The 25,899-nt window shown below is 33.2% G+C and overlaps 1 protein-coding gene across 1 annotated transcript in view; it reads right to left on the bottom strand.

Annotated features, from left to right (window-relative positions):
- The window catches only part of Spred (Sprouty-related protein with EVH-1 domain), a 57,775-nt gene extending 36,602 nt beyond the window's left edge, over nucleotides 1-21,173 (bottom strand). The window contains exon 1 of the mRNA XM_069062145.1: nucleotides 21,007-21,173. Within this exon, the coding sequence (XP_068918246.1) occupies nucleotides 21,007-21,026 (20 nt within the window). The 5' untranslated portion in view covers nucleotides 21,027-21,173. The remainder of the gene's footprint in view (nucleotides 1-21,006) is intronic.
- Nucleotides 21,174-25,899: the final 4,726 nt, after the last annotated feature.

Raw genomic sequence — 25,899 nt, 5'->3', positions numbered from 1 at the left:
ACTGTATATATACCGCAATAACACAACGTACAGTCGATGGACAAATAAAACTGGGACAAAAATGACAATCACGTAAGTCAAAATTTACAAATTTGCATCGTTTAATTACGGTTTTGTCACAAATAGGTTAACTTTGGTATGACATATTATATAGACACTGACAAATATATTGACAATTCAATGGTCTGATTTACATAGATTAAATTTTAAGTGTCCCAGTTTTATTTGTCCACCGACCGTACAATGAAAATTTAAAATTGACAAGTGACGCACAGTTAATTATTTTTCGCTCGCTCCGCTAAAAAACTCGACTGCCCGGGAATAAAATGTATGTGGCGCCTAAAGAAGTTTTCACTTCAAAAATCAAATGCACGGTTATGAAATGTCATACAAATGTCAAGTTTACCCCACCCACACAGTTGCCACATAAATTTTGGTACATAGTTGCCATACTTATCCACAATCATTTTGAATCACCCAATATAACTGAATAAACATTAAAGGTGGTAAGTTATAATTTCTGCTGAAAAAATTATTCGTCCAAAATTCTTTTTGCATCGTCGATGGACAATTGAATCAATCCATTTTACAGAAATTCAACAATATCATTTTATTCTTTGACATAGAATTTTTTAAATATTTTTTCCGAGTTCTACATGAAGCCAGTAGCTCGTGATTAAAATATCTGCACAACTTTCAAAATCACCCTCTACACTCTACAGTGTGGAAACTACTTATGGAATAAATTCAGTAGTTTCAAAACAAATGATAATTGTCGAAATCACTGAAACAGGTCAATTTTTATTTCTCACAGTGCTTATTTTAAGTTACTTGTTCATGACGTCATCCATTTTTGAGTTATGACGTCATTACCAATTTTTTTAAATGACAACCCTCACTTTTTTCTCCTGTTTCCGATAGACCTTCCTACTACCTAAACGATGAATGAAAAACATTGGTACCTTACATAACAATTTTTTTGAGAAAATGACAAATTTTACTTGAAAAATTTAATTTAATTTTTAATGTAAAAATTTGAATTGACCTTAAACAAAAGCAAACGAAGATCTAAGGTTAACAATAAAATGTAAGCAAATGTTGAAATTGTCCCCCGCCAACTATTTGGCACTCACCGACACTTTGTACACTGCGCTCAATAATGTCACGGCTGATTTGTTTCATTTCTGCGCAAATTCTCTGGCGTAAATCTTCTAAATTGTTTGGTCTACTCTTCTACATATTTTAAATAAACCCATACAGAAGAATTTTTACGTTAAAAATTAAATTTGTCATTTTCTCAAAAAAATTGTTATGTAAAGTACCAATTTTTTTCATTCATCGTTTAGCTAGTATAAAGGTCTATCAGAAAGAGAAGAAAAAAGTGGGAGTTGTCATTTAAAAAATTGAGTGTGACGTCATAGCTCAAAGATGGATGACGTCATAAACAAGTGAAGCTACTTAAAATAAGAATTATTATAAATAAAAATTGACCTGTTTCAGCGTTATCGACAAATGTCATTAGTTTTGAAATTACTGAATTTATTCCATAAGTCGTTTTCAATGACATCCGTGCTGTCAATATGACAGTATCTTGGCATCACTTGCTGTTTCAGTTTAGTAATTTTGAATTTCCTAATTTGGCAATTTGGCGCGCCAAATTGACAAATTCAAATTATTATCTATCATTTCCGACAAATCAAAGAAAATATGTAGTCTGATTCGGATTCCGAGGATCACTTAATTTAACCATGTTGAAGATCGAGTTCTTGTTTGTTGTTGATGTTTCACGAAATATTTCTTCTTTTACCATAACCTCAATTTCTTGATTGACTTATACTGTGAATACTGGTCATGAATTTGTGTGTACAATCTACTACAACATATTAAAAATGACACTGACAGCACGGATGTCGTTGAAAACGACTATATTAACTAATACAACAATTATTATTATTAAAACAATCGAGCAAGTTCTCATTGCTGAGACCTAATTTTACTTTATAAAGAGAAATATGATTCATACATTCTCCCACGTGTTGGTAAATTGTTAAATTATATTTCATTTGTACAGTGTATGCGAAAGTAAATATAGCTGAGCAGTTTTCCTGGAATAATACATAGAGATAACATAATACCCGACGTTGAATTTTTAATTGTGACAATTTACTGCCATTCAATTAAAAAATAATGTTTGTAAAATATTTTGTCTAGTTACGGAACTGTTCTATCGAATTCATGAAAAACTAGGACAGCAAAACGTCGTAGTTATGTCAACTCTTCAAAAATGCTGTAGTGTAACGTTTCCACGTATGTACTTTATTTTAACTGGTTACTATGTTACTAATGTCCAACATGTCAAGTACATAACCTAAATACGTTTGACGTTGGATTGAGCATTGCGACATTCGAACTGTCATACTGACAGACGTTGATACTTGACATTTTCATGTACCCCAATTTACTTCCAACAAAATTTTGCTGTACTAGTTTTTCATGAATTCGATAGTACTATTGGGAGCATAAAAAGCTTGTGAAAAATTCGATGTATAGTTGACTCAAGTTGCAAAAAACCACTTGTCATTTGCAACAGCATTTTTTTCATATTTTTGAACCAAATAAAGGCACAAAGGGACCAAGAAATCATAGTTTGGATTGAATATTTTCCATGAGGACAGTTTTAAAGTAATTTCAAATGACTAATGCCATAAAAGTGCTGTTGCAAATGTAAAGTGGTTTTTTGCAACTTGAGTCAACTTTAGTTCAAGCTTTATTGTCATTTTTTTTGACACTATTCTAGTTGACAGTTTAAAAATCTATTTTATACTCCGATTTTCCTTTTCCAAAATGCCCTCTTCTTTTGATAAAGGTAGATTTTGATTGGGACTTTGCATTAAATAAATATTCACTACGTGCTTACATACAATCATTCCCTACAACTTATCGCGCGTTCAAATGAAATCCTGGGCTGCGTAGCCATTGGAAAAATTAAACCGTTTAGAACAGTGTAAAGTTTGAATTTCCCTCCGTTTGACACGAATGACATTTGTTTATGTTTAATTGGGACATAATTGACCATGTTTGTTTTCAGTAAAGGGTGTCCTTAGATATTTGCTTCGAAAATAGGAATCGTTACATTATTCTATTTTTGATGTAAAACATTGCAACGCATGGCAAAGAAAGAAAAAAAAGAAAACATTTTTGGCTCTAAATTTTAGGTTAGCTGTCAACATGGTCCAATTAATCTACGCTTTAAAAAAGCACAACAATTGACGGTTTCCAAAGCCTTCCCAGCCCAGGATTTCATTTGAACGCGCAATACAATACTTAATGACAACGTCAATCAATTCAAAGTAGGGTTAGAATCAGATAAGGGGTATTTCACATTAAAAGTCAAGACAATGACGTTGATGTCCCACTTTTTTTCCCCGAAATAGTACATATCTATCTACATTTAAAAAAATATACATGTACAAAAAAAAAACACATTTTTGTTGTGGTAAAAAAATGTAATTCGGTAATTTTTTTTATATTGGATGCGCCAAAATTCGTGGAACAACTCAGTGGAGCAATGTCAATTCATGTTAGAAAATGATGAGAAAAATAATAAATAAATTCTAGATTTGATGATATGGGGCTCAAAAGAAGCAGCTTTGATCTCGTTTATTTTAAATATTAAAAAAGATTTTGACTATTTGTTTTTTACTATTCAGTGGTATAACAAGCCTGAATGATTGTGATCACTGATCAGGTTTGCAATTATGTATTTACTTTATTATTTACAGCATTTCCAAGAAGTGACTATGTCGGTTTTACCCGAGGTTTTACCTCAAAAAGCGTACGGTAACATGACTTTGATTTTTCTTTCTTATTTCCATGGATACACAAAAATAAAATATTTGTAGGCTACTGGGATACATAGAATGTTTTTAAATGTTGCCACATTTTGGCCCGGTTGTATAGAACTTAGTTAACATCGCGTCAGCTAACAATGCGTCAAGTCGGAAATCCGCCCATTTGATTGGCTGATTCAAATCCGATGTTAAATATCTCCCAACCAAACCGCTTGACATTATGTTAACTTTAACAACGAACTTGACATCGCTTCATACAAGCGAGACTTTGGGCCAGTTTATAGAAAGAGAATGAAATATTGGTTGGTTTAATTGGTTCAATCTGATCACGTGTTCAGTTAATCTCGCATTTGATTACGATTCACTTAATTTCGCTTCTGTAAACTGGCCCTTAGTGTAACAAATAGGTCCGTGTCCTCTACAAAAAAGGATTTTTTTTAACGCTTTTACCTGATATTTTAATGACTACTCAAACACCGTACTGCTAAGCTGTTCTGCGAATTTTGAGGCACCGGTATATAAAAACATAATGAATTTTTACCAAAATTATAATATTTTGATATGAGCCTAAAACAATACATATGTATACTGTCGCGAGCAAAAAATTCTGGAAGTCAATCTCATTTCAAAGTTTGGTTAGATTGTCACAAATTAAAAAAAATGTCTCTGCCTGATTATGCCCATGTCAACAAAGTGTCAAGAAAATGAGAAAAAAAATGACAATTATCAATTACTGTCATAGAACATGATAATAGGTTATGATATTTACGACCGTTTTACAATGGAGCATTTTCCATTGGGTCAAATCATGTTTTTGACGACCAGTTTTTTTTGTTCGCGACACTACATCATTTTTTCTCTTGATATATGTAATTCTTTAATTTTGGAACAGTTTAACGAATATGTCTAAATAATTTTTAAAACAAATGGAAACAATTGAATTTAATAAGCAATTAGTGTAACATAAATCAATCCATATTTGGTATACCTGGGGTTATTAGTTATTACTATCCGTCCATTTCCTAGTGAAGTGTTGTTTGTTGTTTAACAATAAAAATGCCAAGAACAATAATTGCCAACTTGCTCGGAATATAAAATATTACATTAATAGCCGTTTTCACCGTCGTAGTTTAAAATTAAGAAGAGCTTAAAACCTTGGTTACAATTATTAAAATCGTAGCAACAATTGTTTTTAAGATTGATTTAAAAATAAGGAACGTCGGTGCAAATGGCCATTAAACTCACACAATTCACGATACTTAAATCTAGATAAAATTTATGTTTATGTACAGTCGGTTGCAAAAAAATCGAGTATGTATGTATTATTCTTTATTTTAAAGATTTATTGTGGGTTCCTTTAAGTCTCGTATACTTAATCAAAATTCGTTTGTAAATTCTTACCTGACATGGGTACACACGGAAACAAATACAAAGTAAATTTACACAGTCAAAAAATTGCAAAAATCCCTCCCAAGACTTGTATGTTTTTTTCGTGAACAGAAATGAACTTCATAAAAATCAAGAGCACTGAATGTTCCTATTTTTAACACATGTAAATCAGGCTTTTCCGACTTTTAATGGCATGCTTTTTCAAATCAATTATTTCTGTCACAAGGAATGTCATTCATTACGTCTGACGTACGAAATTAAAATTTTTGACAACAAGAAGGATGAATTAAACTATAAACAAAATATCATAATCATTTATTACCGACTTGAGAGTGATTTTCAAAATTCTATGCGGTCTCCACGTTCACTTGAGTGCATTTTTGTTTTCCAGTACATATTACTGTTAAGAAGATAACATATTTTACAAACAAAAACTAATATCAAAAATCACTAATTTGAAAAAATAAATGTTTATAATTTCAACATGGGAATAAACTAGTAGATATCCAAAAGTAATGCCAACTTTATTTAAACTGACCATACAGGTTCTTTCAGAACTCGCGCTCCAGAGAAAAATGGCACCTGCAGACGACAATAAGTTGTCAAAAAATAACTGAGTTACAAGACTTGTACTTCTATCAATCCCAGAAGGGCATCTCGAGGTGTGATGTTATTTTTACCAAATACAGTGAGCCAGTTACTATGTTGTTTGGGCTACTGTAATTTTGACACTATTACAGCTGACTTTAGATTGTCAACAAATTTAGGTGAACGATGGTGTCATATGAAATGTTACAGTTGTCATTCCACCGTAAGTTCGGATCTCTTCTAGTATGACAGGGTCGATGGCGCTGTCAAGTTTCGTGTTGGACCAGCCGCGTCCCTCGGACTCGTGGGGTAGTGGATGATGCTTGATAGTTGCAACTAAATTATTATCATCTCTAAATTACAGGGTCTCTATAAATGATTGTCTGGTCAAGCCAGCCTTGGAAAAAAAATTTACTGTTCCGCTTTTTTGAAACCGATGCCAAATTCTAGTTCGTTTTCACGGTCACTTCTGACATTAGTGAACGACGTTTCGTTTGCGCTTGTCAGTCGAGTTTTGGTTCCTTATATTCGTTTTATCGCAGTTAATCACAGTTAATATACACCAAAAATCTGTATTTTTCAATAAAAATTGCAAGTACGTTCGCTTTTAGAGGTAAATACACTGGCAAAATTTGTGAGGTTATGCTTTAATGTTTTATGTTTTATTTTAGCTTTATTTTCTTTACAATGGTTTATTCTGTTGAACAGAACACGTTCATTGTTATTTTTTACTTTCGAAATGGAAGGTTTAGTAATGGGGAATTATCTGTTTGTAAAAATGAATTCCAGCAAAATATCTGAACAACATTCAAGATGATTGTTAACTCACATTAAGCGAATTGTGAACAGATTTTTAACAATCAGAACAATTAGCAAGGGTAAATCATTAGGACGACCACCAGTATCTGATGAAATAAATGGTGGAAAAGACTCTACAGATATCCATAGCCTGTTTATCTCAACAATCTGGTGTACCACGAAGCACTTGTCACAAAATCATTAAAATAGGCTACAACTGCATCTTTATAAAATTCGTGTTGTACAAGAGCTCCAACCTGCAGATTATCAAAGTTGTGTTTAATAATGTAATCAGTTTGAAAATCACCTCAATTTCATAATTTGGAGTGCTGAGAATCCACACCAATTTGTAGAGACTCATTTACATGTGTTGAAAATTGGTGTGTGGAACTGTGGATAGCAGTGTTGCTGTACCCTTAACTAAGAAATGCTGCAAAATATTTTTGAAAATAAATGAAAAATTGTCAAGTGTTTAGAAGTTAATGGGGGACATTTTCAATCTATTTTATAAAAAAATACCTATTTGTTATCATTATTTAGTGTTGTAAATTATGTTGTTGAATACATTTGATTTTATTGAAAGACCAGTAAGACTTATTTGAAAAACACTGTTATTTATATTGGAAGAAAAAATGGGAGTCAATACCATATTCGACAATTCAGTCTAGGTCGTATTTACCATTAGAATAAAACAAGAAATGTGAAAGCACTAAAGCAGACAAAAAGACAGTATCAAGTATTGTATTGTGGTATACGGGGACAAGGTGTTCTCAATATTTATCTGTTTGGATTTGTTCTCATACCAATTCCTGTACAGTGTGTGGCGGTAGGATAGGGGCAATAATTGTTCCCCTGTTGGTGTTGATATTAAATAATAAATACATTAATGTTAGCAAGAGTAAAGCACAGTTGAAACTTGTCTCTGGTTAAAAGCCAACAACCTAACCTGAAAATGTGACATTCATTATTTACCGAACAAAGCGGCACATTCAAAATTTGACAAGTTTCCATGGCTGGCTGGACCCGACAATCATTTATAGAGACCCTGTATAATCAGCGGTTGAATACATGATTGTAACCGAATAAATAAAGGTTTTGTCTTTTTTTATTACAAATTTAATTTGACATTGGCATCTTTCAAAAACTCCAGTCGCCCACATATTTTAAAGATTTTTTAAAATGAAATCCTAGTAACGTAAAATTACGGCAAACACACCTTGAAGGTGTAGATCTCTGACAACTTTAAGTTATCTTTTCTCGAATATCTTTTAAGCTAATGATTTTTTTTCAAAATTACGCATCCGAATGCGACCTCGTGTTTCCTCATTTTCTCTGGGGCGCGAGTTCTGAAAGACCTGTAGATAGTGCGTTATCACAGATCATTTTTATTTGGTGATTATTAAAATACACAACTTTGACGTTAATTCTGTTGTTGAAATAAAAGTACCATAATGGAAGTGAATTTGGTTAAAAACAGAATAGAATGGGATTCTCCATGGTAGAAATCAATTACATACATCATCTTGGCTGTCATCGCATTGTCATGTAATGTCTTTGTGACAATGATTGAGAGTAGCATTTTTCTAAAATCAAATAGGAAATACTATTGGGGACACGGAAAACTGGGCAGATGTGTCATTCAGTTGTCAAAATTTCTAAACCATACCTTAGCTACTCATAACCGAGCTTAAGTTAATTTGACAGTTTTTTTGAAAATATCAATCATAATGACAGTAAAGGTGCATTTACATTGACACTTTTTGAAATGACAATAGCAGACCGCCCAGGATTCCATGTCCATCCTTGTACCCACTCTTTATCTAAAAAGGTTGTTTCCGTGTTGACGACATATTATTAACTTGAATTATATTCATATTAATTAACCAAGTACAGAGCGCCCATAAATGTGGTAGCAAGTTTTTCGATTGGTCCCGCAAGATGACACTTTTTTACAGAGACCTTTTTTATGCATGGCAACGCCGCTATCTAAATTGAGATAAATAAATGTCAAGAACTGTCAAACCTAAAACATTCAAATTTAAATTTTATTGAAAATGTTCAAATTGACCACCATTATGCTCAATGCATTACTGAACCCTTCGAGCAACATCTCGACAAATTTTAGTGCACAAATCGGGGGTAAAAATTGTTCGGAAAACCTCAATATAGTCTTTTGAAAAAATTCAAAAATTGAATGTTGCCAGATTGAACAAATTTGGCTTTTCGAAAGTGCGATCTTGCGACACTTTGTGTAAAAGTTGCTACTACATTTCTGGGCGCTCTGTAGCAGTGTCAAAAGTGAAAACATATACATACAACGTGTAACAGAAATAAGTACATTAATTTTAACTGGTAATAGAACTCGTTAAAAGGAACAACTTTTCTATCTACCATTTTGCCGAAAAACGATGTTTAATTAAAAAAAAAAAATTGGAGAGATTTTTCACTAAAATAACCCTACGCCACTAAATACTGCAATGCCTAATTGAGATCAGCGCTAATATGAAAAAAACATCTATTTTCATCCAGAAAACGTGTTTTAACGCCGAAATCGAAATTCAAATAAATCTACCCGTATAGCAAAAAATCCACTTCGTAAGAATCTGGTTGTTTCACGTTTTTAGGTAGCTTAGTTTTGGAGATATGAACGGTTTTAGGAAAATCTTTCCTATTTTTTTAAGCCACTACGCAACGTTTTTCGCCAAAATGGCAGAGAGAAAAGTTGTTCCTTTTGATGAGTTCTATTACCAGTTAAAATTAATGTACTTATTTCAGAAACACCCTGTATGTAGAGTACATATTATTGATTTATTTTAGCAGTTAGTTCTACATATTACGGTTGGTTGCGAAAGAAAACGGGAAATGAACATTTTCCTAATGTAAATTTGGTTTTGCCATTTATCAATTGACTGTCTTCTTAACAATACGTATCAAATAATTTTTTTTAATGTCATTAAATTTTGACCATACATACAGGGTGTTTTCGAAGTTGAGGGGTTCCTTATAACACGAGATACTATACATTATTCTTAAGAATTTTAGCCTAAATCTTCTTAGTAAAATGTTTGTATTAACGGAGATAATTGATTGTACATATATGTATTTTTATTGTTTTCTAAAATTTTGAGTCCGGTCCTGTCTATTTCTCCGCTGTACTAGATTAATAACTGACGTGGCCCAGGATGGTGTCTTTCTGGAAATCGCTCTGCGTACTCTCTGGACGCCGCAGCTGCATTCTGATAACGTGATAACATTGCCCATATATTAGCAACATATCAGAGAACTCATTATTTTCGTAATGATAAAGCCATTCCGACTAATTAGATGACAACTCTGACAGTATTTTTGATTAACGTCCATGCTAATTTGAATTTTTTTGTCAGTTCTAATTTCTAACAAATCAGCCCAAATTTGAGCAGGACCGGTTTCAAAAATTTCAAAAAAATTAACTTATTGTATCTTCATTGCCGTACACATTTTACTAAAGTGACTTTGGCTAAAACTCTTTAGAACAACGCATACTATCACAGGTTAAAAGGAACACCTCAACTTCGAAAACACCCTGTATACAGGGTGTCTCAGCTAAGACTTTCGAGCCTAATAACTCGGTTATTTTCCAACGGATTTTTGTGAAATTTAAAATACAGATATTTTAAATGGTGAAAAATAAAATCCCATTAATGCAATCACTCAAGTCTTAAAAATGTAATTTCTACATGTCTTTTTAAAATGTTGAATCACTTAAGATTTACATCAAAAAATTGATCGTCAATAAAAAATGCTGTAGGGAGAAACTCGTCCTCGAAAGACGTCTGGTTTGCAAGAAAAAAAGCAAAAAACCGTGTTAAACGTTGCTGCAGATGCAAAAGCGTAGACGCGTATGAAACAAACGCGCAATTTTGCCGAATTTTGGTCATCCCTTTTCGTACAAACGCAGCTGACATATTTGACGTTTATCTTGCTAACCTTACTAACACTTACAAAGTTAAAGACAACATTTGGACGTAATTTATTATAATGGATGCTTTAATTCTTTCATGAAGGACTAAAACAGGATCGAGATATTTTAGCAAGGTAATTTAGTTCACGTACGCTTTCTGTCTTCAAATAAATTGACGACTCTCTTAAACTTACATTTTGTAAAGCCAACTCTTGGATAGTATTCTACGAGAAAATGAACTGTGTCATTGAAGTTCTTACGACACTCTCCATAGGCAAAAATTGTTACCTTTTTCAACAATATTGAAATTTCTGCCCTTGTAGTCTATTTTTAGAGTATTTTCAATAAATTTACACAATTTGACGTTTCTAATAAAGCGCGCCCACTTTTGACAGAATTTCAAGGGTGTACAAAATGTTGCTTGGCAATTTTTCATCAATTGTTTCAAAAGGTAACTGTTCAAATACCTTCAAATTTTACATTAAATTTTTGACAACAAAATCTAATATTTTCGTTGAATCAGACGAGTGATTTTGTTAATTGTTTGTGTAGACCTCTATTTTTTAATGTTTGATAATCTAATAATAATGGCGCCTAATTTTCAATAAAGGAAACGTGTTAAAATTACATTTTTTAATTTGAAGTAATTTTATTATTACCAGTTGAACCTTCACCGTCTAAAATATCAGCATTTTAAATTTCATAAAAATCCGTTGGCAAATAACCGAGACATTAAGCTCGAAAGTCTTAGCTGAGACACCCTGTACCGGGTGTCCCATCCCTTGTGTCCCGTAGGAAAATGACTTTAAAACTAAATTATATTTATATGAAGGTATTATAGATGCATAAATACTGTTCACCGCCACAAAAGTTGGGTATTACTTTTTTGTTAAAATTAATTACCTAGGTGCAGCAGGCAAATAACTATCACTTTAAAAATTAAACTTTGTTCGATGCAGTTCAAATTTAGTATAGGTTATCAAATAGTTATAGAGAAATAAAATCCGTAATTAGAATTTAATTAGAATGTTTTGATGCAAAGATATTTGGTTAATTTAATTTGGGTCCTTCTACTTTATAAAAATTTATGGAAGACAAAGTTAAGTTTGTGGGTATTATTCTTGTCCGCAATTTATGGCACGGAGACCATTTAAGAGGGTTCCAGCGGTACCTGCCTGTGTTACGGCGTCAAATACACTGCAACCCCTCATAAATCTTCGTGGGCAATAAATTTTCATAAAGTAGAACGGCCCAAATTAATTTAACCAAATATCTTTACATCAAAACATTTTAATTAAATTCTAATCACGGATTTTATTTCTCTATCATTTTTTCATAAAGTATACTAAATTTGAACTGCAGCGAACAAAATTTAATTTTTAAAGTGATAGTTTTTTGCCTGCTGCACCTAGGTAATTAATTTTAACAAAAAAGTAATACCCAATTTTTGTGGCGGTGAAAAGTATTTATGCATCTATAATACCTTCATATAAATATAATTTAGTTTTAAAGTCATTTTCCTACGGGACACAAGTGATGGGACACCCGGTATAGTCTACTCACAATGAATGTGGATAAGGGGTGGCTATGACATCTGATAACATTGTTAGTACAGAACAAATAAAATTCCCTGTTAAATTACGTTATGTGACGGAAACGGTAACACCGTTGCCAACTTGAACGTATTTCGAGTTGAATCGTAATTAAATAATACTTAATTAAAAACATGATTTTTAAATGAAATTAGACATATTTCTGACAGGAAAAAATATAAAATTGGGTCACTTCCCCCTTCCTTATCCACATTCATCGTGAATACTGAATACACTATAATTCTAACCTATCTCTCGTAAGAAGTTTTCACACTATGAAAAAATTGTAAAAATGTGTCAATTTTATTCTGACAGTTCCCATTTTTTTTGGTACCAACTGAACTAGTACGGAGAATTCAAAATAAGTTACAAATTGATGTCTCGTTACCAATTCACATTATCCGTAGATTAACTACTATTTGATATCATATATACAGTGCATTTTTTTAACTGTTGCCATAGGAAATTGCATGGTAAAACTTATACCCCCTGTTAACTTTTGTTCTGATGTAAATATTCAAACCATTTTTGGAACAAAGTTGGAAGATTTTTTAAACTATCGGATAGTTTACAATTCAATATCCTAAACTGTCGAAAAAGTTGTGAAAAAATATTTTAAAGCGCGCCGGAGTAATAGTAGGACTTCTGAAGGAGTCCTTCCGTCTCGTTGTACTTTTGTGGATGGCGTCCCCGATCCTCCATTTAACCCCTCTGGATTTTAATTTTTGGGGCCACACGAAAGATTTGGTATACAAAGTTGAAATAAATACAAAAAGCCAACTCCAGAAACGCGTAACAGACGCCGCGAACCAGATTCGTAAAAACCCAGAAATGCTGAATTCTGTTTATGAAAATTGGTACCAGCGTACTCAAATGTGCTTAAATGCCAACGGAAGGCACACAGAACATTTATTATAAAATAATGTTTCTAGTCTAGTTTACCTTTCATTAGTTAGTAGATATGCTCAGTTAGAGTTGAAAGTACGAATATGTAAAGTATAAATAAATTTATTCAATACATTATTTTGGCTATTTAACCACAATTCAGACGATACTCTTATTACACAGTTCTTCCACAATTTTGCACACACTACCTATACATTTATTTACACATTGAGGAACACCACTTTATTATTTTATTACTCATTCATCTCAGTCTACAAAATCAGCTTTTGTACCTAAATAAGCTGGTGAATTAACGCACGCAGTGTACAGCGTTTTCAATAAATGTCATTAATTTGATTTAGTTTGTCAGATTTGAGATTTGTCATAAACGATACAGGTGTACCTATGTTGCTTAGATACTGTCATCCTTACAAACACCAACAATTAATTCCTGAGTAGGTACGTATTTTTGTGGTCAGCAGCGTCGAATGGGTGTGGATAGGGGTTAATTTATCCCCATTATTTTGGACCTAACGAAGGGGGGTTTTTTGGACTAGTTAGATCCTTCTAATGACTCAGAATTTTTTTGGCAGGTTATATCGGGACCACCCTGTATATATATTCGTATGAAGAAAATTACAATTAAAATTCGAAATTCATAAAATAATTATGGTAAATTATATGTTTTTAATTTGTTGTAGCCAATTTAGGGCGTCTTCGGTAAGTAGATGGAGTTTGGAGAAACCTTGCTGGAATTTAGTAAGGAGACATTCTTCCACAATGTGTTGGATGGTTTCTTTTTCTGCACCGCATTCACAAGAAGGGTTTTCACGAATGTTCCAGTGAAACAGCATATTATTGCATTTGCCATGGCCGGTTCTAAAACGATTTAATTTACACCAGATTTTCCTAGGTAGGTCAAATCCCGGAATTTGTTTTGTAGGATCCTCAATTAGATTTTTATTGAAAATATCTACATCTTGCCAGGCTGCTTTCCAATAGTCAGATTTGGAAAATGGTTCCGTGAGAAATTCTTCTTTCCAAAGTGGTTTACGCGATTTTAATCTAAAGGGTGGTAAATTTGCCATGTCTTGTGTTATGGAGTACATGTTCGGTGAATTTTGAAATTTATCCCAAATTCGTTTTGTTACGTATTTTCTTCTAATATCGTACGGAATAATGTGCGCTAAGACATGTAGCCATGGTGTTGGAGTAGATTTTAAAGTACCCGTTATTATTCGAAGTGTGGTATTCAATTGAGCATCTATTTTGTTCACGTGTGCACTGTTCTTCCAGACAGGGCAACAATATTCTGCCGTTGAATATGCTATAGCTAGTCCTGTGATACGTAAAGTGTGTGCATTCGCTCCCCAACTTGTGCCTGCGAGTTTATGTATAATGTTGTTTCTCGTTTTCAGTTTCTGTCGTAACTTTTCGATGTGTAATTTGAAGGTTAGAGATGAATCAAGAGTTACTCCTAGATATGTCGGAGAATAATTATGCTTAATTGTAGTTTCGTTAAAGACTACTTTCAGTTTTCTATTTTTCTGGTTGTTTACGAGATGGAAACAGCAAACTTCTGACTTTTGAGGATTTGGGCAAAGTCGCCATTTTGTGAAATATTTATTCAAAGGTATTAAATCTTCTGACAGTTGGTTCTCTACATTTTCAAAATTCTGATGTTGGTAAGCCATTGCTAGGTCGTCAGCATAAATGAATTTTCGGGAATTTGTTGGGGGTAAATCACTTGTATATAAATTAAATAAGATTGGTGACAATACTGAGCCTTGAGGTAAACCATTGTTGAGAAATCGAAATTTACTGCTTTTGTCTTCAACGAAAACCCTGAATTGACGGTTAGACAACATATCTTCTAAGAGTGAGACCATTTTTCCACAAGGTATTACATTATACAATTTATGTATTAGTCCATCTTTCCAGACGGTGTCGTAGGCTGCGGTGAGATCAACAAAAACAACTCGTCTTTAGACGTTTTTGAAAGCCAGATTCGATATAAGATGTTAGGGCCGGCACCTGGTCACAGCAATTTCTGTTTGGTCTAAAACCTGCTTGCTCTATTGGGTTTTAGTATGGCAATAACTTTTGCTTTCTTGAATTCAGTTGGTATTTTACCTGTTGAAAGTATGTCATTAAAAAAAGACCTAAGCCAGTTTAAACCTATTGGTCCCAGGTGTTTTATGAATTCAGGATAGATGCCGTCAAAACCCGCAGCTTTTCTGTTCTTCAGTGTTTTACCTACTTCTTGCATCTCTTCTACACTAAATGGACGAGATAGTATTTCCGATGTTAACGCTGATATCATAAAGTGACAAAATTATATTTTACACTTTAATTAGTAGACAGGTATGTACTTTAGCGGCCCTTGAAAACTAGAACATTGACTATTGACATAATCTATGAAAATTTAAAAATTTGTGATATGACAGTAGTTTTCAACAATCATTAATCTTGTAATGATGCACCCCGTGACAACCGCGCAGCTGCTTTCTACTCTGGATCAGCAGTGTTTCCACAGCCAGCCTTCGCAACTATTTTAGTACCTTTAGTACTTTTTTGCACGACCTGTATAATAATGAGCAATTTTACTCCCTGATTGCATGGAGTAAACCGGGTCTTTTTTCCCTTTGGGCAAAAAACCACAGCCAACTCAAGCTTTTAGTCATCTTTTTTCCCCTTGGGCAAAAAACCATAGCCAATTCAACCTTTTATGATCCATATTTATTTCGAATTAATTTGTTTTTTTACTCGAGGTGCAGTTTCTAGCCCAAAGGCGAAGCCCGAGGGTCCTACAAAACACTGACGGCGACGGTAACAATCATGCAGTTCCGAGGTGCAGATACTATTACACATTTGCAAGATCCAAAAATTTTAATTGAAAAAAGCAGAAAGGTTAAAAATTATTTTTAACTGTCAACATGACATTTAAATTTAGCTTGACAGTTAGTGATAATTTACAAATTTTCGGCTTTTTTCTATTAAAATCGGTGAGTCGTTACGCCCTTGGGCTACAAACTGCACCTCGGGTAAAAATCATCCACTTCACTCCCTCGGTGCATAATATACTATTTGAGCATTGATTTGAACATGGTACTGCGGTGATCATTTTAGTATTTTGAATTAAAATCTCAGAATCTTTTTGAACTGCGCGTCACTATGACTGGTAAGAAGGGGTACGCATTGTTTATTTACCGTTCATCCTATTTCTTTATACCCTAATACATAAAATACAATTTATTTTTTGTTATTATTTAATAAAAATACATTATATTATGGCCTTCAAATATTTTTTCTTCCTACACTATGGTAAAGTTGAATTTTACCGTCTCCATAGGGACGAGAAAGTAGGTGTTTCTACGGCTAGCCTTGCAAAAAAAAACACAAATGGCTAGGCAGTAAAATTTTTTTTTACTTTTTTCAATAGAGGGCGCTGCAATAATATTTACAAAAAAAAAGATTTTTACGATTTTAGGTAACTTTTTTGGTTCAAACAAAAGCCGTATTCTTTTTATAAAATAACCTGCTTAATAAAATCTAATATAAGTAAATTTTTATTTTAAAATTACCAACAGATATAGATTTCTACAGAAAGTTATATCTAACTGTGTGTAGCTGCCGCTGCGTTTCGGACTGTTTGTTTTGTTATTAAATCAAATGGTTATTGTTGACAGTTTGTTGACAGACAAAAATTATTGCAGTCATGTTGTGTAGGAAGAAAAATAATGTGTAAACCTTGGCGGCAAAGTGATTTTTCCAGGCTTCAAGAAGTGTCCAGGCTCGCTAAAGCTCGCCTGTACATTTCTTCTTTCAGCCTGGAAAAATGTCACTTTACCGCCTAGGTCTACAATATACTATTTCTTCCTACACTATGGTAAAGCTGAATTTTACCGTCTCCATTGGGACGAGAAAGTAGGTGTTTCTACGGCTAGCCTTGCAAAAAAAAAAAACACAAATAGCTAGGCAGTAATTTTTTTTTCCAATAGAGGGCGCTGCAATAATAGAGAACCTAAGGTACTATATCTTTAGAAGGTAGCGCCATTCCGCTCCACAATGTTTTGACTGGAAATTAAAAGAGATGGCATTATCGATAAATCCTGTGAGTGTGACAAAGATAGAATCTGTCTGACTCGATACAAACATCCCTTAAAATTGTCTATACTTCTATCTTTGTCACACTTACGGGATTTACCAATAATGTCCTCTCTTTTAATTTCCAAGCAAAAAATTGTGGAGCGGAATGGCGCTACCTTCTAAAGATATAGTACCTTAAGAGAACCTTAATGTTAAATTAAATTTAAAAAAAAAAAAAAAGATTTTTACAATTTTAGGTAACTTTTTTGGTTCAAACAAAAGCTGTATTCTTTTTATAAAATAACCTGCTTAATAAAATCTAATATAAGTAAATTTTTATTTTAAAATTACCGACAGATATAGATTTCTACACAAAGTTATATCCAACTGTGTGTAGGTGCCGCTGCGTTTCGGACTGTTTGTTTTGTTATTATATCAAATGGTTATTGTTGACAGTTTGTTGACAGACAAAACAAATTTTGTTTGTATAAAAATATTTGTATTTATTTGATTTAAATTTTAAATCTACAATAATGGAACATGTGGAAGATCCAAGTGATGAAGAGATAGAGTATTGTACGCCGCCTGAAATGCAAGACAAAGCGCACGACGTTTCGCTTAATTTGCTACCGGAAAAATCAAGAGGCAAATATCAGCTTCAGTATAAAATTATTGCAGTCATGTTGTGTAGGAAGAAAAATAATGTGTAAACCTTGGCGGTAAAGTGATTTTTCCAGGCTTCAAGAAGTGTCCAGGCTCGCTAAAGCTCGCCTGTACATTTCTTCTTTCAGCCTGGAAAAATGTCACTTTACCGCCTAGGCTTACAATATACCATTATTATACCTGACTCATAATCCCTGTTTTTGACACTAAAATGCGTGCGAAAAAGGGCCCTTAAAACTCTAAAGCTTTAAGGTAACAACAAATTCACCTATATTTTGAACAATGATAAATAGACATTTATACACAATTTATAATAGCAACGAAACAACAACAATTGACCATTTCTGTATCAACGATTAATGGACATAGATTACTTCGGAAAAGGTATTTCGATTTCCTTTTTTTTTGTTATAATTTTCAAATTGTAATGCAGGTATAATAAAAAATAGCGTATGATACACGCTACGCCTCGTGCTCTTAAACTCGTCACGCGTGCTTTAAAGGCTTCCTTATAAACTTGTATCATAATATACTATTATTACCTTAGTTCTTAAATAGCCTCAATGTTTGGTGATAACAAAAAGTAGAGTATTCTTTTTTCTTATTTAGTACCCTTTCTAGGAGTAACTATTACTTTATGGTTTTCTTCCGCTGCAACACTGTTCAGAAAGTACTCTTAGGTATCTATCGGAGAACTCGCTCCCTCTAAGCATTAACCAGCGATACCTACTCGTCCCGAAATTGGAGGATTAACCCCCAGCCCCCGTTTTGCCGCTTGGCATTAACCGAGGTACCGTTCCCTTTCCGCCGCTCGGCATTAACCGCCACTAACCGCATCCGTTGGCTCAAGTAGCTCTCGGATAGTTTAAGTAACCCTAGCTTAAGTTAGCTCTAGTTTACTTTAACTCGAGATTACGTAACAGTAGTTTAAGTAAACTTAGTTAACTAAATCTTAGGTTAAGTGACACTCTTACGGAAATTACGTTCGTGGTTCCCGTGTTCCGAATAACCCGTTGTCTTTACGTAAGCAAGTACTTTGCCTGTTTAGGATCCCCCGGCTCCAACTAGAGAGATCCGACGCCCTGAAATACCGTTAGAATATCAGTACAACTTTTAAGGTGCCGCAATTCTTCAAACTTCAAAAAATTTGCTAGGTTGGGGGACAGGTAAAGAGCCATCAAATTAATTTATTATCGAGTTATCCATGAATCCGAAATCGTATGTCGTTACTTAAACTCCACGCTGCAATAAACACAGCTTGAAACACAGATTATAGTTGACTCAAGTTGCAAAAAACCACTTTGCCTTTGCAACAGCAATTTTATGGCATTAGTCATTTGAAATTACTTTAAAACTGTACTTATATGGAAAATATTCAATCCAAACTATGATTTTCTGGTCCCCTTGTGCCTTTATTTAATTCAAAATATTTTTAAAATGCTGTTGCAAAAAACCATTTTGCATTTGCAACAGCACTTTTATGGCATTAGTCATTTGAAATTACTTTAAAACTGTACTTATATGGAAAATATTCAATCCAAACTATGATTTCCTGGCCTTTTTGTGCCTTGATTTGATTTAAAAATATTGAAAAAATGCTGTTGCAAATGACAAGTGGTTTTTTGCAACTTCAGTCAACTATAGACATCAATCGCAAAAGACATACGGTTTCAAATCCATGAATGACTCGATTACAAATTAATTTGATCGCTCGATATAACGTCCATAGTGCAAAGAAGTTTTTTTTCTTACAGTAAAGGCCCATACACAATGGCGTTAACGTTACGTCGATGTTAAAACGTTAATGTTAACGTTAGATCTAGAAATTCAAAATTACATGTGGACCGTTCACAATGACGTTATGATGAAAATCAATGTTGCATGATATTGTTAGCGTTAACGTTAGTTCTAGAAATGTTCTGGATTCTTAACGTTACATTCTAACATTAGCCAACGGAAATAATTTATAAAAAGTACTGAAATACATGTAAACTCTGTACAGGTTGCAAAGACACACTTGTCATTTGCAACAGCATTTTTTTCATATTTCTGAACCAAATAAAGGCACAAAGAGACCAGAAAATCATAGTTTGGGTTGAATATTTTCAATATAAGTACAGTTTTAAAGTAATTTCAAATGACTAATGCCATAAAAGCCCTGTTGCAAATGAAAAGTGTGTCTTTGCAACCTGTACCGGGTTTAATTAGATCTAACGTTAACATTAACGTTTTAACATCGACGTAACGTTAACGCCATTGTGAAAGGGCTGTAAATTTGGTATTCTACGGCACTGATTTGTATTGTTTAGGTGACATTTTTGAAACTTCAAGTTAAGTACAAACTTACAACACCAAAATCTTGGATTTGGTCAAGTGTCCTAGTTTTCAAGGGTCGCAACTGTTTGGAAAAAAAGAAATAGTCTAGTTAGGCATAAAAACGAATTCTAGTCAACTAATAGATATGAATCAAAAACTGTCCAAAAATCAAAACGTTCGTGTATCATTTAACTATGAATTATAATTTTTAAACGTGCTCAACGTAGTCTCATGCAATAATTAAAAGTAAATAAATAGAGATAAGATAAAACACCACTTACTATTTTGGTTCTGTAGTAGTATTTTCATTCATGGAATTGGAAACAAAACTGAACGTTATATCACGGTTGTATTACAACATTTTCGTGTTGTGAGAAATAAATAACTGTAAAAATTAATTGTACGAACTGATTATAAGCAGTTAATGCAGTTGGGAAATTAAATTTTTAACAATACTCGAAGATAAATTCGGACCACTAGGCAGGAAGTTGGTATACGTAAGATTGCATAGGGCCAATATCTCTCAACGCAATGCGAATGCAACCTTTCATTCATTAGTTTTTGTAAAAACTGTGTAGGTGCAGAAAACTATTACAAAAATAAATTGCCAAGTGAACGTACCCGATACAACGTATCCCAAGTAAACATTCATGAACAGTGTAAGTATGAATGGAACCATTGATTACTTCACAATGAATGATCATGTATAAGTTATGACATCAACAGATAAGGCAGTGTGAAATTTAAAAACCAGACCTCAATTACTTCACTTAATTTGTCCAGTTAATGAACAATTAACTCCTATTCTTTATAAATATGATTCGTGAGAAAATGATGGCCGACTTAACATCCCCATAGCCCATCCCCATAATTGAGGGTTAAATATTGTACTCACTCCTCAAATGACTCGGTCATGATTTGTTGTGTGAAATATCCTAATATTGAAAGTCCATGTTTTGTTTGACAACCACATTTTTGCACAACATCAAATCCAACTAAACAACACGGGGACAATCCATTGAACTAAATTAACGTTTGTCAGTTAGTCTGACATCTAATCTACTATGCGCATGCCTGAAAAAGTGCGCCGACCAAGTCCGGCACAAGTTTAAAAAAAGGCGCGGTCAAATTGACTCTTTGACATAGAGCATAATTATTATTTTTTGTTCGACACTGTCAGAATTTGTCAAAACAAAACGTCAAGCTAATTTGAAAGATTTTAAGCAATTTGGAGCCTTTAAGGAGCTCGTCGACCAACAAAACGTTGTATTCAACTCGTTCTTGTGTAAATTGGGCTTTTTTTGGCAGTCATGGCCCACTCATTCCAAAAAAACTACTATATAAAGTTGACTCAAGTTGCAAAAAACCACTTTGCATTGCAACAACACTTTTATGCCATTAGTAATTTGAAAATACTTACTTACATGGAAAATATTCATCCAAACTATGATATTCTGGTCCCTTTGTGCCTTTATTTGGTTTAAAAATATTGAAAAAATGCTGTTGCAAAGACAAGTGTTTTTTTGCAACTTGAGTCAACTACATATTACATTATGTTATTTTGTTTAAATGTTGAATCTTGAGAATATTCCACAAATGAACAGTTATGATTGTTATGAATAAAACTATGAAAATCAAAGACAAAGTACTGAAAATTTAAGATATCAATAATGTTTTAAATATAATGTGGTGGAACATTAAAGTTTATATTTACTTTAATGTTTAATTTAATTGTTGGCATTTTTTAGGTATTTTAATTTGCGCAGTCATTGAAAATAACACCTCTGATTTTAGGATTTATAATTACAGACCTTCAACAAACCGGGTTTAACAGATATAGGTATATTCATGTTCTAATGTAATGTAATAATTCATAAAAGTAGGTATGTAATCTAATAAGTTTCCGCTAGAGTATTAGGATTCTATAAAACTATCGAAACAGTGTGAACATAAAGTTTGGAACAAAATTCATAATAGCACGCTCTGTGTGTAATGGTTCTTGCGTTGTGATTGTGTTTTGTGCATTGTGCGTCGCTCTCTTTTTAGCAGAGCTTGTAATTGGGCGTCTAGCCTGTTAGCCTTCAATAATAATAATAATAACATTATGTGATGGTCGATTTTATTTCTAAAAGTACCATCCTGTGACGTGCAATTTGTTTAAATAACGTCATTGGTTTTTGGGCAATGACCGTTATCACCACTTTTTTAAAATGACAACCCCCACTTTTTTTTCTCTTTCTGATAGACCCTCCCAGGACCCAAATGATGAATGAAAAAATGTGGTACAGTTACGGCCACGGAATTTCGTCAGTTATTTTACTGTCAATTTGAAAAAACTTGTGTAGCCTAAGTTTTATTATCATTATGACTGACATTCAAAACGTTTGTGACAGAAATTCTGTCACGCACATTAAAAATCAAAATGCTACCAGTAACGTTTTTGATTGACAAATTGACATCCATGTCAAAAATTCCAATGTGGGGGTTATTATAAATGATTGTAGTCGAAGCAAGCCGTGCCCATGTTATGAAATTTTTGTCGCTTTCAGTGAACTATCAATTTTTGTCGCTAGGTGAAAAGAACGGTGATGAGAATTTTGTTCATTTTTTTTAAATTAACGATTGAATCCAAAAATATTGAATTGTTTTGCACCCAATTCAACTCCTGTGTGTGAAAGGTATGTACTCACTTATTCACATTATTTTGATGTTTTTTATATGGAGCGGCAGCCATAAATTTTACATTCAGTTTTTACGCCTACTTGGACTACAATCATTTAGAATAATCCTGTATATAAAACCTGTTTTCTGTTTTACAGCTATGTCATTTGAATGACAACGACTGACGAAATTCCGTGGCCGTGACTGTACCATACATAACAGTTTTTTTGAGAAAATGACAAATTGTACTTCAAATATTTATTTTAATTTTTAATGTAAACATTATAATTGACCTCAAACAAAAACAAACACACAATTAAGATTATCAATAAAATTTAACGCAAATGTTGAAATTGCTCCCCGCTCTGTCCCCGCCAACCATTTAGCACTCACCGACATGAGTGTAAACACTGCTCTCAACAATGTCAGGGCTGATTTGTTCCTTTTCACCGCGAATTTTCTGCCGTAAATTGTTTGGTCTTTTAAAATAAACCTTCGATTTTAAATAATTCTATAAAAAAAAATTACATTATTAAAAATTAAATTTTTTGAAGTAAAATTTTTCCTTTTCTCAAAAAAATTGTTATGTAAGGTACAGTTGCGGAAATAAAATTTCGGGCAGTATTGTCAATGTCATAACAAACTCTAAAACAACCTTTACCTGACCTGACCTAACCTAACCTCACTTTTTACTCTTGTCATGTTTTTGTCTTTTTGACTTATACAGGGTCATTATAAATGATTGTCCCATCGTAGGTGGCCGTGCGCTATGCTTTAGCTGCGCCGCTACGCCCACTAGTTGTTACAAACATTTATAATGACCCCGTGTATTTGCATTCAAAAAATTGTGATTTGTGGCATAATAACGGGTAGGCAACATATCAAAGCGATTATTTAATTACACTCAGTGCAATTAACTCAATATTCAAAAAATGTCAGCGTGACTGACACAGAAAAGTTTAATTTTTGAATGTCAATCAACAATCATCATGACACTAAAAGATGGTTTACAGAGATTTTGTTGAAGTGACAGAAAAATACTGCCCGAAATTTTAATTCCGCTACTGTACCAATTATTTTCAACGTCATTCATCGTTTAGGGAGTAGGAATAGGAAGGTCTTTGACATTATTGATGACATAAAAGTCACCAAAAGTCACCAGAATTTATTACCAACTCAAACAGTAATTGTTGCTCACACGGTATTATTACTAATTGAACCTTCAGCGTTTAAAATATCTGTATTTTAAATTTCATAAAAATCCGTTGGCAAATAACCGAGATATTAGGCTTGAAAGTTTTGGCTGAGACAGCCTGTGTATAGTTGACTCAAGTTGCAAAAAACCACTTGTCATTTGCAACATTGCATCTATTATTTATTGCAATGCTCTTTTTGAATACAAATTTAAATAAAAATTGCTTTATAAAAAAAAAGAATATTTTATTCAAAAAATTTAAATTACGCCAAAACGGCTGGAAATAGGCATACACAATGTTAATAAAAGTGGCCTTAAAATTAAATTTTACATTTATATCTAGTATGAGAAATGACATTTTTTAATTATCAATTTTGAAAAATTGCAGTAGGCGTATGAAACATAAATAAAATGTCGCTAATAATGGAAAGGATCGGCCAAATCTTTAGGCATTCAGTAAAAAAAAAAACAATTATTTACATATTTCCAAAAATTCAGGAGTTATAAATTTTTCAATGAAGCCCTGCAACCCCGCTGTTTTGCGGAAAAATTTACATAGGTCAAAGACGATAACAGATAAGTGTTAACAGAAGGACGTTCGAAACTCAAAATTTAAGGTAGGTAGAATTCAAATATGAAATCAAAATAGGGCCTTTCTACCGGGTGATCAAAAAGGACTGTTTAAGTTGGCAGTACAATTAAGAAAATTTTATATTTCGGTTATTTATAACACTGCAACCGGGTATGTTTTGTTGGTTTATTTGACAAATAGCTGATGTAGGTATAGCATTAACAACGACAAGCCATCAACAACCGAAAGTTACTCCTGTTATACAATTTAAAATACAATTCAGTGTTACCAACTTAAACAGTCCTATTTGATCACCCCGTATTTAAAAAAACAAAGATGGCGTCGATTTCCGGTATTTCCGGAAGCGTCGCCATTTTGAAAATATTTTATTTGAACTTGGAGCGGTCGGTTATAATTGGTTACCATGTTACCAATTTTCATTTTAATACGATTTTGGGAAATCAGAATAGTAGTTTATTTGACGAGTTTGTGTGTAAATTGGGCCTTTTTTGGCACGCGTGGGCCATTTTAAAACGCGAGTGAATCGAGTGAAACTCCAAATCGCTTAAATCTTTAAAATTAGCTTGACGTTTCGTTTTGACAAGTTGTGACATTTATCAAAATCCGTTCACATAAGCGAAAATTCTCAAATTCTGACAGTGTCAAACAAAAAAATTTCTAACGAACGGGTTACGTGAATCACCTGATACAGGAGTATTCACGTAAGATGACGAGCCTGACCAGGTAAAAATGCAACCTAATTCCAAAAAACAATTCACAAAGCAATTTCGATCCCTATTACATTATCATAATGCACATAAAACATAGATAGTTTTTAACGTCATCCTAATGAATGTCAAGTTGTGACAGAAAAATACCTCTCTCAACAAAGTATCATTTAATAAAAAATGTTGTTTCACAGTATAGGACTGGTTTACAAATCTATGAGGGGCATGATGACCAACTCAATAGACCCCGACCAATGGCTTAACGTGACTTCCGAATCACGAGATAGAATATAGCTTTTTTTTAAAGAAGGATTTAAAATCACAAAAATAATGGATAATTAGTATTAGTGTCATATGGGTTCTGTCATGGTTCGAAAACCTTTTCAAATACTAAATATGAACGAAAAATGCAATGACAGATGTAAAGGCCCCTCAAATAAATTTATATTTAGAGCAACCTATGGAAATTCAATTGTTAGCAACATTTTTCCAGCGTAAAAAAATGACACAAGAAACGTATGAAATTTTAGCGAAATAAAATTAGGTTAGATATACAGGCTGATTCACGTAGCCCGTTCATTAGAAACTTTCTGATTTCCCCAAATCATATTAATATGAAAATTGGTAGTTGAC

This window comes from Tenebrio molitor, chromosome 1, assembly GCF_963966145.1.
Source record: "Tenebrio molitor chromosome 1, icTenMoli1.1, whole genome shotgun sequence".
NCBI lineage: Eukaryota > Metazoa > Arthropoda > Insecta > Coleoptera > Tenebrionidae > Tenebrio > Tenebrio molitor.
Note: the sequence above shows the minus strand (reverse complement) of the source record. Positions and strands in the feature narration are given on the sequence as shown.